Source organism: Anolis carolinensis, chromosome 2, assembly GCF_035594765.1.
Source record: "Anolis carolinensis isolate JA03-04 chromosome 2, rAnoCar3.1.pri, whole genome shotgun sequence".
Lineage (NCBI taxonomy): Eukaryota > Metazoa > Chordata > Lepidosauria > Squamata > Dactyloidae > Anolis > Anolis carolinensis.
This window is the reverse complement of record NC_085842.1, coordinates 256,688,315-256,703,542: the sequence shown is the minus strand read 5'-3', so window position 1 is coordinate 256,703,542 and position 15,228 is coordinate 256,688,315. Positions and strand designations below refer to the sequence as shown.

Below are 15,228 nucleotides of genomic sequence, written 5' to 3'. Positions count from 1 at the left end.
TGGACTTCAGCTCCAGAATCCAGATAATTAATCAGGTTGCCAGGACTTCCAGAAGTTGAAATCCAAATTAAGTAGAGGACCAAAGTTTGAAAAATAACTGGTGCACGCAATATCTTGGGGCCAGGGTGGTTTAGGGGATTGCATGTACTCCATAGGGAGACAAGGAATCAAATACCTGCTCAGCCATGGAAACCCACTGAGAGCAAGCAACACATTTTCAGCCCTAGAGAAAAAGAGGGGGAAACAATTTCTGAAGAAATTCTGCCAAGGAACACCATGATAGGTTCACTTTAGGTCACTACAGATCAGAAATGACTAGAAGGTACACAACGTCATATTATCTTTCCAATATATCAAAATGACAGAACAGAGTCTTTGCTCCAACATCTTATGTACAAAAATTGAAACTGAGACATACGATCAAGATGTGTATGGGATATGAGAAGTAGAAACCACCAGTAACTGAGATCAGATTCCTACTGCTTCTAATTAGTCACTCTTTAACACCAGGAAAAATTTTATTGTTCATTAAGTAAGAAGAGTGACTGTTCTCTGAACTTTTAAAGTGATGAGGCCAAATTGGAAAGTACATAAAACAGGGCTTTCTCAGTAGCAGACATAGTTATCTTCCAAAGGAAATTTGAGTAGCTCCATCTCTTTCAAAGTACTGGCAGACATCTACGACTCTACTGCTTTGCATTTGTTCCTAAAATAGAAGCTGGGTTTGGGGAATGTTTAACTTTGTGTTTTCTAAAACTGTTTTAAAATAGTGTCCTGATTTTTTATCTGTTTTTATCTGTTTTATACTGCCTAGGAACTAAAATATTTTAACAAACGAAATAAATAAAACATGCATACAGATGAAGTGAAACTGGAGCATGAACCAATACTTTAAACCTTAAATGGACAGGATGAAGCATTAACTGTAACACAAGATCTATTACAATAGAAAATACTTGCCTCCAGGATCAGGTGGAGAAGTGAAAGGTCTTGTGGGTAAATTCCTTTTCAGACATTCTTCACCCTACAGTGAGTATTACATTACTTAGTACAAAACACTGATAACGGGCTAACACATTTGGGTGTCTCAAATGTTAGACCTGTATCTGGGTAGCTGAAGGCTTTCATGGCCGGAATCACAGGATTGTTGTGTATTTTCCGGGCTGTAGGAGAGAATACCTCTGGAACATGGCCATACAGCCCAGAAAACACGCAACAACCCTGTTTCTGGGTTGTTCTGTTTCTGGGTATATTGGACCTGCTGGTTCCAAAAATGGCACCAGTTTCCCCCTATTAGCTCTAGTTGTTGAAATACGAAACATATGGCATTTATCCATCTGCTTGCCCATAGAAAACCATGGTAACTATATCTAAGGAACTAGAGCGGATGAGGTTTATCCAATGCAATTTTCTGAATCAGTTCCTCAAATATCAGGAACAAGCCTAAAAACCAAGACACCAAGCAAAAAAAATTGTTGACCTGTGTAATTTACACACCACCCTGTCCCTAAAACTAACCAGTAAGTAAATGAATATTAATTATACATGGCAGAATTCAAAGCAGGATCCAAAAGAAGCTCGTTTAATGATTAATCTGAATAGTTTTAGATAAGGCATCAACATCCAGTTGTTTGTTTGGTTGTTTATTTTTATCCCACCTTTCTCTCAAAACAGGGACTCAAGGCAGTTAACAGCAACCATGGCACAATACAAAACAGAACAAATGAATTAAATCATGTATACAAAAATTAAGAATGTTAAGATGTGAATCATCCACAGTGCAGAAAGCTACATAAAAACTGGCCGATTATTGCTTATTACCGTTGACCAACTTTAAAGAAGGAATAAACTAAGAAATATAGAAAAAAGAGTTATAACCAAGTCAAGCAAAACTGTTCTGAAAAAGAAAAATGTGATCTGCCATTATTGATGTGTTGCTGAGCTTTGATTTCTAGCAGTATGATTCACATCTTAAAACTATAAACACAAGCATTTGTATCTGATCTATATAAAGTGAGTTGCTCTACTCAACATACCTGATAAGAATGAATTTTAAATATTTGCGTTGTGTCTGATGGAACATGAACTACATTTAGATTCACTTACATGATGCTATGATCGTTTTTTGATACAACTACAACAATCACTGAATTATCACAAAGTGGCCCCACACAAAAATTACATCAGCATGTCAAAAAGCCAAGATTTAACATCACTGAAGTTATTTTATTCTCCGCTTTATTTATTTAATATTACCCTACTCAAGGTTATTTTTGAGAGATTTCAAATTTCACCTTTGTGTACATAATATAAGATGTAAGAATATGCTAGCTAATATCATACAAGATATATCTTTTGTTACTATTGTAAAATTATCTCCCAAACAAAACAAAACTTAACGTAAGGTGGTTAAAAATATATTGGGTCAGACACACTCAGGAAAAATCTGATTACTGCTGGAGAACTGTTACATATTTGATTTAACATGAGATAGAATCTGATACAATTGGTGAGATAAAATGCCAAATCTTACATTTTCTAGTGCTGTGAACATCATGCTATGAGCCAGTGTGGTACAGCTGAGTTTGAGATGAAAATACCCACTTGGCCATGGAATCCACTGGGCAACACTTTCTCAGATTCGGAGGAAGACCCCAACAAACCTTGCCAAAAACTCACATTATAGGTTTTGCTTCTATGGCTTGAAATGACTTGAGGGCATGCTCATTTGTGTGCGCGCACAAACACACACACACACAAACAATGCTACTACACTGATCAGAAAACTAGTTTCATACAAGCATAAAGTTGTTCAGTATTCCAAAAGTTACCAAATACAAACCTCTTTGGTCACCAAAGCTGAAACCGCTTTCTCTGGAGGCTTCCGAGGCATTTTATCTCCTTCAGCTGAACCCAAGGGCCCCCATGTTTGTTTCTGAAAATTCAGCAGATTACAACTTCTTGTACTTTGCAATTTGGGGAAATCTGAGAGATTAACTTCAAAGGCAGGTTCTGGAAGACATTCATTATTTGGAAATTGTTTGAATTTTCCACTCAATGCTTTAATCAGCCTGTCTAGAAAAAAAAGGGTTTATGTAAATTTAATACTTTCTATGATCTGCAATACATTGTAATAATTGAAATTATTAATGGGGCAAGTGTGCATAATAATGCTGTATAGCAAAGTGCTTTTGTTCAGGGTTTCAGACACTCAATTTTTATCTCATTTATTATCCAACTCCAGTCTCTCTTCCCTATCCCGACCTTCAAAATCAATACTATGATCTATCCTTACTGGGGGGTTTTTCAGTTTCCCCATCTGCTTCTAGAAGTTAGTTTTAACTATGAATTTTAAACTCATGTCTCATGTTCCTGTATTATAATCTTTGTTCTATAATGTGTTATAATGATGAGTTTTAGCTATACTATGCCCTGCCTCAAACCTTTGAGGAGAGGTGAGGAAAAAATATTATAATAATAATTCTTAGTTTTATCCATAGCTTTTAAGGCATTTTTTGAGTTTAATCTCTGAGCACATGTAAATACCTTCTTTATCAGTGCAATCAGGAAATGGTGGCCCCTCGGCTTTGGAAAGCCCTCTCTAGGGAAATTAGGCTAGCCTCCACCCTCCAATGTTTTCGGTCCAACCTAAAAAGTAGCTCTTTAACCAAGCTTTTCAATAGGTATAGAGCCTAAAAGGTTTAAATTTGTAGACCCAGTGGCTTTTTCACTGAAAGCACTTTATATGACTGGTTGTTGCTATTCATTTTATGTCCATAATAATTGTGGCGTTTTATCAATTTCTGGGGGGATTGATTGATTTTATTGTGGTATTGTTTTATGTATGGATGATGTATATTATGTTTTTCTTTTGGTATTTATTGCACCGTGTGTACTGTTACATTACGAGGGTTTTTAACCCCCCCCCCCCCAAGTCTCTTTTGGGAGCAGTAATAATAACAATAACAATAATAATCTGATGTTTTCAGAATGCTTAAAAATAAATGTACGAAAGGAAAATAAATAATATATGCTTATTTCATGTGGGTAGATTATTTGATGAAGTAGAAGCAAGCTTCCAATAACTGCAATATAAGATTATTTTGCCAGCCAACTATAGAGGATATAATAATGATTTAGAGAGCAATCTAACAATATGCATTAACTCAAAATTATCGTACTACATATTCTGGTTTTTTGTGGCCACACATTATCTGCTGAAACACACCTGTAAAATATCAAATTTAAAAGTCCTTTTAATGTACCTGATTTAATAGGATTTCTACCATGCAAAGCAGTGTAAGATGAACTCTCTGTTGACCTGTTAGGAGAGTCACTTCCATCAGGTCTTTTACTCTCCAATTTGGGTTCAAAATCTCTGGGTCGTCTCTGTGAAAAGTAAAAAAATATGACACCAATCTGAGTCCTTCTCTGTATTGATTAATTGCATATATGTTGCATTAGTTATTTTTGCTTAAAAACACAACATCCCATCCGTGTCTACATAAAGGGCATCAGAAATTAGATTTAAGTCCACAGTTTGAGTTGGTTCTAAATATGTACCTAGGAGCCATGTGGAATACCTGACCCAGGGGAATAAAAAATTGAAAAACAATATCCTGTGGTTTGAAAGTGGAGTACTCTAGACCAGGGCTTCTTAAATTTTTCCACTTGGGACCCCCCCTCTTGCCCCCCATTTTTTTCCTGTGACCCCAGGTATATATGTACAGGCAGTCCTCAAGTTACAAACATTCAACTTACAAACAACTCACAGTTAAGAGATAACAGGAAGTGAAGGAAATCTACCCCTCGGAAGGGAAATTCTCTCTTGAAAAAGTTACCATGGGGAAAAAGTGTCTCCACTGAAATTTTCTCACCAATCCTTGTTTCCACAACAAGCCAAATATTTCAAAATCCAATTATCACAGGGACAGAAAGTAAGGTGAAATCTTCTGAACAGGGGCACTGACAGCAAAGTAAACACTACAGGGGTGTTAAACCTTCCCTATGCTATCCAAAGCATGTGTGTGTATGTGTATATATGTATATGTGTATATGTGTGTATACATATATATGAGTGTGTGTATACATATACATATGGATTGAGTTACACTTTAAAAATGTACCCGTTCCAACTTACTTACAAATTCAACTGAAGAACAAATTTACAGAACCTATCTTGTTCGTAACTTGGGGGCTGCCTGTAAAATAGGTATACAAATCAAACATTTACTGATAACAGATCAACATTTGTAAGGCTTGCTAAACAGGCTGATTTCCCTTTTTATGAAGCATAGCTGAAGCACCTTCTGCAGAGTCCACTGTAAACGCAATAGAATTATGTAATTGTCGAAAACAGTCACTAGGGTTACATTCAGAAAAAAAAAATTGGGACCCCAACATTGAGCTAAAGGGTCCTCATTTGAGGTCGGGACTCACAGTTTAAGAAGCACAGCTCTAGACAAACCTGCTAATGTTTCAAGGCACATTCTGTTCCTAATATGTTCTGTTAAGACAGACAGAAAAACAAATCAACGTTATGATCCAAAAAATAACTTACCCTAGAATGATATGCGGCTTCCTTTCTGCTGACAGGAGTCTGTTTGGCATAGTCTCTGCCCTGCCTAGAAGAGCTGAAGAGTTTAGAGTTGTTGTTCTCGGACCGGAAGTTTGGAACTGTATATACATTTGGTGCGGCATCTGGTGTATAAGGGGAGCTGGTGTATTCCCCAAGTGAAGTGCATCCCATAACATTTTGAGATACATAATGGGGAAGAGTGGAGGTAGAATCCCAAGGTAAATCTTGAGTATAGACCTGGTGTCTAAATTAAATAAAAACATTGTTTAGTTGGACAGTACATTCAAACATGGAAATGCTTCCTTTTTCCCATAACCCACACCAAAGGTTTGCCTGAACACATTTTGGATCAGGTACTATATTCTGTGTGGGTTTTGTTTTTGTATTTCAACTGTTATGAGTAATTTAAGAAAAAGGCTTTTTTTAACAAATAGGTTGCAATTTAAAATCAAATTATAATTTAAGCTTTAAACAACCATTAACAAGTCACTTGGCATAACTGGCTAAGTATGATAACCATAAAGTGACTATTCAAACTGTGGGGTCCAATACTGACAAATTAAAATTAAAGAGGTATGTATTAAATCTAGGATGAATATATTTATCACCAAGCATTATCTATCAAGAACAAGAAGAGATGAGATTCTAATAAAATGGAACCATAAATACCAGGGTGGGCAAAATACTTATACTTTATGTAATGTAGTATGTTTAAATGCCAGTTCAACATTATAACATGCAGAAATGCAAGCATTAGTTTTTAAGGGATTTAAATGGCAATCCTCCTGCAAATAAAATAATACAAGGACAGAAGATATCAATTTCCCTTTCAATATTACTTTAAACACTAGGATTTTGCCTTTGATGATAAACGATATACTCCACCTTTTCAAATGAAAAAAGTTCAATAAAATGGAGCCTGTCTTTGGAAGCACCTTTACTAGTAGTGTAACTAACTCCTCTCTAACAACACTATACAGGCAGTCTGCAAGTTACGAATAAGATAGGTTCTGTAGGTTTGTAAGTCAGACCACGTACATTTTAAAGTGTGTGTGTGTGTATATACAGTAGAGTCTCACTTATCCAACATAAACGGGCCAGAAGAACGTTGTATAAGTGAATATGTTGGATAATAAGGAGGGATTAAGGAAAAGCCTATTAAAAATCAAATTAGATTATGATTTTACAAATTAAGCACCAAAACATCATGATATACAACAAATTTGACAGAAAAAGTAGTTCAGTATGCAATAATGTTGTAATTACTGTATTTACAAATTTAGCACCAAAATATCACGATATATTGAAAACATTGACTACAAAAATGCGTTGGATAATCCAGAACGTTGGATAAGTGAGACTCTACTGTATATGTATATGTATATATAGTGTGGATACACACACACACATGCAAGCTTTGGACCCAGCCACCTTTTAATCACAAATTCTAAACTTGCGTCTTATGTTTAATCCTTATTTTGTGTACATATGCAGAAATATGTTTTAATATGTGTATTTTACAGAATGCTTTTAGATGACTGCATGTTTTAGGAATGTTGTAACCCAACTCGAGTCACAAGGAGATGTGGGTAAGAATTATTATTATTATTATTATTATTATTATTGAAAAGGGAAGTGGTAAGACCCCTGTGGTGTTTGTTTTGCTGTCTGTGTCCATGTTCAGAAGATGTCATCTCACTTTCTGTCCCTGTGAGAATTGGATTTTGAAACTTGGGGATTGCCTGTATTATATCAACAATGATGCAACAGCACAAAAATAATGCTGTCCATAAGTATCATCTTATTCGTACAGTTCAGAGCATCATGCTGCAGAAGAACACATTTCATTTCAAATCAAATACTCCTACTATAAAATTGGGACAGAAATGTAAAGTAACAATTACACTGTAGAACATGATGAAATGCCTACTAGGAATACAAACTACGAAGACTATAGTAGGCTGGGAGTTTTAAAGAAAAAACTTATAAATAGACAAGACTCCATGCCCTACCAAAAAGCTCAAGATTATAATATCCAACCACACCCAGCTCTTTCTTCCAGTATTATTAGATCTTCTTTCTATAAATGATTTAATAAATTTGGGGAGTCAATATTTTACTCATTTGCATTAGAATAAAATCCCATTCTCCCTGTGTGAAAAAGCAACATACTGTACAGTATTTAAATATGCAAAAATGTGGATTACTGTTGATATTTTAGATTATGAAAACAATTAAGTACCAGAGGAAAAAATAAAATTCAACCCCTAAAATCCCAAGCACTCCACAAAGTCTGATGTGGTATTTATCAAATAATGCAATGCTCAGAGGTAAACTTTTGAGAGATGATTTGCAGCTATTTGACAGATGATGGCAATATTTAGAGATCAAAAGATCAATGCTGTAATTACCTTGTGTATTGTAAGATGCTGGTTCCATGCTATGTTCTAAGGCCACTTCTACACTGCCAAATAAAATCCAGATTATCTGCGTTGAAATGACTTATCCAGCAGTGTAGACTCATATAATCCAGTTCAAAACAGATGTGGATTATCTGCCTTGATAATCTGGATTATATGGCTGTGTAGAAGGGGTCATAGATACTGAATGGCCTAATTTATTGTTAAATAAATACAACTAGCTAAATAGTTAAAAACCTAAATTCAAGACTTTGGTAAGTCAACAGTCCCCCAAGAAATGAGATGTAGAAGGGTACATACTTATCCACGGATGGATCCTGAACATATGGGTAGCATGTAGTATAATATCTAGGAAAGACACATGCTTCTGAGGGTTCTGACCATGCCACAGTTACCGCCGCATATTTGGGGACAAACGGTTTGACCTCTGCTGATAACTTGATGCCCTGAGAAACAAAAGGGGGTTTGGCTACATGCACTTTTGAGATTAACCAAAATAAGTGAAACACCAAATCTATGTGAACACAATGGTCACACGAAGGAAAAGCTGGTGTCTTCTTTTGCTTTATCAAAATAAATCCGAAGAGATTAACTATGACAGAACATTACAGAACGTGGATGTTCAAACTGTTCCTTTTAAGCATAATTTATCTAATAATATTGCATTCACTACAGAAATTGGTTTCTTATCTACTTTTTGTTAATAAGAAAATATGTTGACAATTAGCAGCTGCAGAAAACACAATTTGCAGTGGAGACATGATACTTATATAGTTACTTTAGTTATATAGAGTGGCTAAGAAAAGAGGCAAGTAAGTGCGTCCTCTAGAAGTTGGTAGGCTGAGGCTCTTAGAGCCAGTACAATCAATGTCAAGAGATGGTTGACAGCTACAGTCCAACATCAAAAGGGCCACAATTACCAATCATTACCAAGAAAGTGAAAAGCAGATTTGAGTCACATACTTGTTCTTTGCTCCCATCCTCTCCCTTCTCATGCAAGTTCTCCTTTCCTCAACTTACCTTGGTTTGGCTCCTAATTTCTAAATGTTAGGGTTAATGACAATCAGTTGTAATGCCAAACTGGTGTAAAGGCACATGGGAATGAAAGTAAAGGAGCATATGCGGCTAGTGCCTACGCTCAATATGGTAATCCAAATTAATGATGAACTATATCTATGTCAGCTACATGGCATTTTTAATGGTAAAGAAATCACAAAAACAGAATTCAGTTGATAGTCAAATGCCTGTTCAGCAGACACCATCTTGTGGTTATATATATATATATAAATACACACACAACGCAAAAATGTTTCTGCAGTTCATCCATTTGTAAATAAATGATGGGTCTAAATTTTAACAACATTACTCTGACCACATAAAAATAGACATTTAATAGAACAATAACAAGTACCTAACATCTTTTTATGTAAGCTTAATAGGATACAATTTTGTTTAAAACTAGTATCTCCTGACTAGAAATGACCTGCAACACTAGGATTTACTTTTCATATTGGATTCTCTAGAGTTTTGTAATAATGGGAGGAAATAGTTTTGAGTGCCATCATGGGCACCCTTTTGAAATAAAAGAAGCAGATCCATCATCCATAATAAAAATAAAAAGAGTAGATACTGTAGCTTATTCGTCATATTAAACCACCCTGGAAGCTTACTTTTGGTTTTGCATGTCATAAAAACTAAAGCATTTCCTCCTATCTGCAATGTTTCTCTCTCAGCAAATCAGAAAATGAGTTCAAGATATTTTTCCCCATTTGTTGAGAGAATAAAATCAGAGGAAAGACGACATGACGAAAAGAGTCTGTAAAGATTTATGGACTGGCATTCTCTTCAGTATTTACGACGTCATAAACCATACTAAGGGCATGGAACACTTTTGAATTCATGTTTATGGTTACTGCACTAATGCAGAAAATAAAAGTGCCCACCAAAAGTGACCTCAGAAGTCAAGAAGTGGACCAACAGGGATTTTCAAGGCACTGGGAGTGAAGCATGAGAGAAACAGCATCCAGGCCTCTTCTTCCAGTGGTGTTTTTGTAACACGCAGTTGCAACCAGACACTGGAAGAGTCCATGTAGCTGCCTGTCACAAATTACCTCACTGTCAAAAGGGCTAGATGCGTCTTTGCTCATCCACCCACTCCACATCCTGGAAATCCCTACGTAGGTAATGTTACCGAGTTTACAATGTGTCTTTTTTTGGGGGGGGGGGGGTCATCAGATGTAGTTAAAATGATTGAGGTTTAGGTCTATTTTCATAACTATGTCTTCTGATGCAGAATCTGACATGGTTTCTTTTGCCACTCCTAGTGCAAACAGGAGCAATCAGGGGATCGTGTGTACTACATATAACTAATAGAAGTTTTTAGAGTTCATGTTCAGCAACCAGAAGCTACAAGGCACAATAAATATGGGTAAACATGTATCTTTCTGATATCACTGCCATCCTTTCATACAGACATGTTAATACTTCAGGTCTTCTGTATGACTTTTTAGTTTTCCCAACCATTACCTTTGTTACAACAAGGTGCTCTATTTCAGTCTTGCAAACTGGAGTGTATGCACTTAGTTTGTCTTTCAATATATTCTAAGCAATCACACCAACACTTGCAGTCTTCCTGCTCCAAATCATAGTTCTTTTCATACAGCTTACTTGAGTAAAACTATCCCATACCTTTCCTCTCCTTAAATAGATACATGCCAGAAACAGAAAGGTACCAGTCCAAAGATGGTTAACTACTATTACTTCCCATTCATTTCAATAATTGCAACAAAAGCTTTCTTAGAATCATAGAATAGTAGAGTTGGAAGAGACCTCATGGGCCATCCAGTCCAACCCCCCGCTAAGAAGCAGGAAAAAGCTTTCTTGGGAGACTACTTATTCTGTAATACCAGAATTCACTTTATTCAGAACAGGAAAATATGTGAAGTATTGCCACATGGCCAATATACTATCTTCTCTAATACCACGATTTATATATAATCAGATGGTATTTATGATCTGTCAAATTCTGTAATAATACAAGAAAAGCAGCACTGTCCCAAACCAAATGATACGGAGTTTCCCATTCTGTTTACACAGAACTCATTCCAGGGGATAATATAAACACAGTGTACCCCCACTACTTGTTTCCTAACAACTAGTGCTGAGATATACACTGTTTCTGACAGCGTATATCTGAAGACAAAACATAGCTATCAGGATAAACTGCATTTTATATCCCTACTGTTTATATATAGAGAAAAACACCAATATTATTCTGCTCACTCCATTATATGGGGAGAATTTATCCTGAATAAGGCATTCAATGGAGAAGGGAAAGCGTCTTAAAGAAATAAAGGGTTTGACCAGATGCAAGAGAGCACCCGAGGAAGTGAGGCTCAACCTTTAAAAATTCATGCCACAACAAGCCAACTAGCAGATAGTGCAAAACCCACTGAAAGAGAAGCAGAAGGAAGGTACTGTACCTTGCTACAATTTATAGTTATCTTTCCACAGCTTATCATACACCTACAAGCCTTCAGAAGCAAGTCTAAACTGGAAAATGAATACTGCAACTCAAGAACCTCTGAAACTTAATTTCCAGAGAAGTGATCATTCATGGTAACTGAAGTAGAACAAGAATCACTTCAAAAACTACTGGTGCGTGATTACTATAAAAACTTCCAGCAAGCTGATTCACTCCATAGTAACAAATAAAAGCTTGTTTCTCATTTTATCAAAAATGCTCGGGACCAGAAGTGTTTTGAAATTTGGAATATTTGTATTTGCATATAGATACACAATGAAATATGATGGAAATCAGAACCAAGCCTAAACACAAAATTAATCTATGCTTCATATATACATAGACTGAAAATAATTGTATAAATATTTTAATATTTTTTGTATCCATTGAACTATCAGAAAGCTAAAGGTGTTACTATCTTAGCCACCTATGTGAATAATTTTGGATGTTGGGAGCATTTTGAATTTCTGGATAAGAGAAACTTGCACCCTTTCTACACAGCTGAATAAAATTTCACATTATCTGCTTTGAACTGGAATATATGGCAGTGTGAACTCAGATAACTCAGTTCAAAGCAGATATTGTGGGATTTTCTGCCTTGATATTCTAGATTGTATGGCTACGTGGAAAGGCCCTTGTACAGCAAAGAGAAAACGGTGCCTCAAACCCTTGTCATAATCCAAATCCCAAATCCACAGCATTGAGTTGTGGTAGAAAGTATCAAATTGCATCCATTCTACAGTGTAGATCAGGCATGGGCCAACTTTGGCTCTCCATGTGTTTTGGACTTCAACTCCCACAAGAGTGCTGAAATAATATGACAGAATCATTGAGGTGGAAGACATCTCATGGGCAATCCAGTCCAAAACTCTGCCAAGAAGCAGGAAATACTATAGGCAACATAACATACTATATGTGCAAGACCCTCCAATGTTATTAGGAGTCCTAACGGCATAGGGAAGCCATAAAGCAGTGGCTCTCAACCTGTGGGTCCCTGGGTGTTTTGACCTACAACTCCCAGAAATCCCAGCCAGTTTATCAAGTGTTAGGATTTCTAGGAGTTGAAGGCCAAAACATCTGGGGACCCAAAGTTAAGAACCCACACGTTGAGAACCACTGCCATAAAGTTATCTGTTCCAATGCAAACTACAGCATATTATATATCATATTACTTATCATGTGAAAGTTTTGCTTTTGTTTTGTTACTTTTCTTCTAAACAGAAAAGCTGACACCTTCTTTTGAGAACTGGATTTGGATATTGAGTTAAAACTCTGGAGACCAGGGGTGCATCTCCAGGTAAGGTCCAACTTTGTCCTTTCAGGTGTTTTGGACTTCAACTCCGACAATTCCTCACAGCCTCAGGCCCCTTCCTTTCCCCCCTCAGCTACTGTTGAGGGGGAACAGGAAGGGGCCTGAGGCTGTGAGGAATTGTGGGAGTTGAAGTCCAAAACACTTGGAGGGACAAAGTTTGCCCTTGCCTGTTCTACGCTGTAGAATGGCTGCAACTTGACACTTTTACCACAGCTCAATGCTATGGATTTAGGATTTTGACAAGCTTTTTCTGCCAAAAGTGTTGGTGCCTCACCAAACTACAAATCTCTAGACTTCATAGCCCTGGGTCATGGCCGCCAATGTGGTGTCAACCCGTCTTAATTCTAGTGCAGATGTACCCTCTGTAATCTTAGGCGAATCATATGCTCTCAGCCCCACAAAACCCCTTGACAGGTAGCATTCAGGGACACAAGAAAAGGGGATTTCGTGGAGGAGTGAGGGGAAAGAGAAGGCCCACAACAGGGCAGCTCTACTTCCTGCCTCCCTTCCCTTCCGATGAGTCTCTTCTTACGTAACAAACGGCGGGAGGCCATAGAGGAGGAGGTTCAAAGAGCCGGTCGGGATACGTTGGAAGTCTCCACAGACCCAGCCGCTTCCCCCGCTCTTACCTCGCTGCCCGTTTCCCGCTCGGAAGCCATGGCGGGAGATGTTTTTGTTTTGCTTTTGTGTAAAAACAGAAGGGCGAGGAAAAGGTCAACCACCCCGCTAACGGCCACTCCTACCCTGCCTTCGCCACCAGCCCCCGCCGGCGCGCACAAAAGCCGTCAAGAGAGCGACGCGCACTTATCAACACGGAGGGACCAATCAGCGGCGGCGGAGGGGCGGCTTTAATCACGTGACGGTCGCCATGGCACCCGGGCCAGAGGTGACGTCCTTGGGAAGGGGCGGGGACTACGGAGAGGCCCAGTCAGACAGCAACTTTGTGGTTTGACAGAATGATGGAATGCTATGGAATCTTGGGGATCGTAGTTCTCTGCACTCCGGGGCAGAGAAGACTTCAAACCAGTGGTTCCCAACCTTCGGGCCTCCAGGTGTTTTGGACTTCAACTCTCAGAAATCCCAGCCAGTTTACCAGCTGTTAGGGAGCTGAAGTCCAAAATACCTGGAGGCCCAAAGATTGAGAGCCACTGCTTTAAACCTCGCAAAACCACAACTCCCACGATTCCACAGCACTGACCCAAGGCAGTTAAAGCGGTGCCAAACTGTATCAATTCTGTGGTCAAGGTTTTGTGGAGAAATCATCCTTAGGAGACTTGACCATGAAAATCTTGCCTTCTATGTTGTAGAAGGCTTTCATGGCCGGAACTGTTGGGTTGCTGTATCGCCATGTTCCAGAAGCATTCACTCCTCTATGGCAGGCATCCTCAGAGGTTGTGAAGTCGGTTGGAAACTAGGCCAGTGGGGTTTATATATCTGTGGAATGCTCAGGGTGGGAGAAAGAACTCTTGCTTGAGGCAGGTGTGAATGTTGCAATTGGCCAGCTTGATTAGCATTTAATGGCCTTGCAGCTTAAAAGCCTGACTGCTAGAAACAGACAAGAAACAATGGGTTGCTGTGAGTTTTCCGGGCTGTATGGTCATGATCCAGAAGCATTCTCTCCTGACGTTTCACCCACATCTATGGCAGGCACCCTCAGAGGTTGTGAGGTATATTGGAAATTAGGCAAGGGAGTTGTTGGCTTTCATGGCCAGAACCACTGGGTTGTTGTGCATTTTCTGGGCTGTATGGCCACGTTCCAGAAGCATTCCTCCTGACCTTTCGCTCATATCTATGGCAGGTGTCCTCAGAGGTTGTGAGGTATTTATTATTTAATATACCTCACAACCTCTGAAGATGCCTGCCATAGGTGTTATGGTTGAGCCTTATGGCTCCAATACTGGGAGACGTGGTCGTAAGACTCCTCGAGAGTCAGACTCTCTTGAGGAGCGAGAGAGGAAACGGCTGCGGGACTTATTTGCAGAATCAACTGACGAAGACTCCTTTGAGGGTTTTACCGAGAGAATGGAGGAAGAGGTGGTTAGCTCAGAGGAGGATGACATGGAATGGACTCGTGTGAGGGAGGATTTGGGTGTTCCTGGTAATGATAGCATGGGAAGCGACTGGCGGGTTGCAGGATCGGACCCGTGGACGAGTTGGAGGGATGGAACGGGATCCACAGCTGGGGATGCTGTGGGGCTTAGTCAAAGATGTTTTAGCTCTGATGAGGATGATGATGATGAGGCACCTGGAATTAGGGTAACAGCTGATAGCGATGAGGAGTTGTAAACTGGCATAAAATGGGGTCTTGAATCCAAGGCTAATTGCGTTGGGCAAGGTAATCTGGACGAACGCTTGGGCTCTTGTTGGGAATTTCCTGAAGACGGGTGTTTCGTTT

General features: G+C 38.6%; 1 protein-coding gene across 3 annotated transcripts in view; it reads right to left on the bottom strand.

Annotated features, from left to right (window-relative positions):
- secisbp2 (SECIS binding protein 2) overlaps positions 1 to 13,621 on the bottom strand; it is a 41,890-nt gene extending 28,269 nt beyond the window's left edge. Inside the window, exons 1-6 of one of the 3 annotated variants that reach the window (XM_008103179.3) lie at positions 13,463 to 13,621; positions 8,299 to 8,444; positions 5,561 to 5,822; positions 4,266 to 4,389; positions 2,843 to 3,075; positions 961 to 1,024 (exon numbers count right to left, since the gene is read on the bottom strand). In XM_008103179.3, the coding sequence (XP_008101386.2) occupies positions 961 to 1,024; positions 2,843 to 3,075; positions 4,266 to 4,389; positions 5,561 to 5,822; positions 8,299 to 8,444; positions 13,463 to 13,492 (859 nt within the window). In that variant the 5' untranslated portion in view covers positions 13,493 to 13,621. The remainder of the gene's footprint in view (positions 1 to 960; positions 1,025 to 2,842; positions 3,076 to 4,265; positions 4,390 to 5,560; positions 5,823 to 8,298; positions 8,445 to 13,462) is intronic. The other 2 variants (XM_003216496.4, XM_062972105.1) reach the window with 2 other exon arrangements.
- Between the last annotated feature and the right edge of the window lie 1,607 nt (positions 13,622 to 15,228).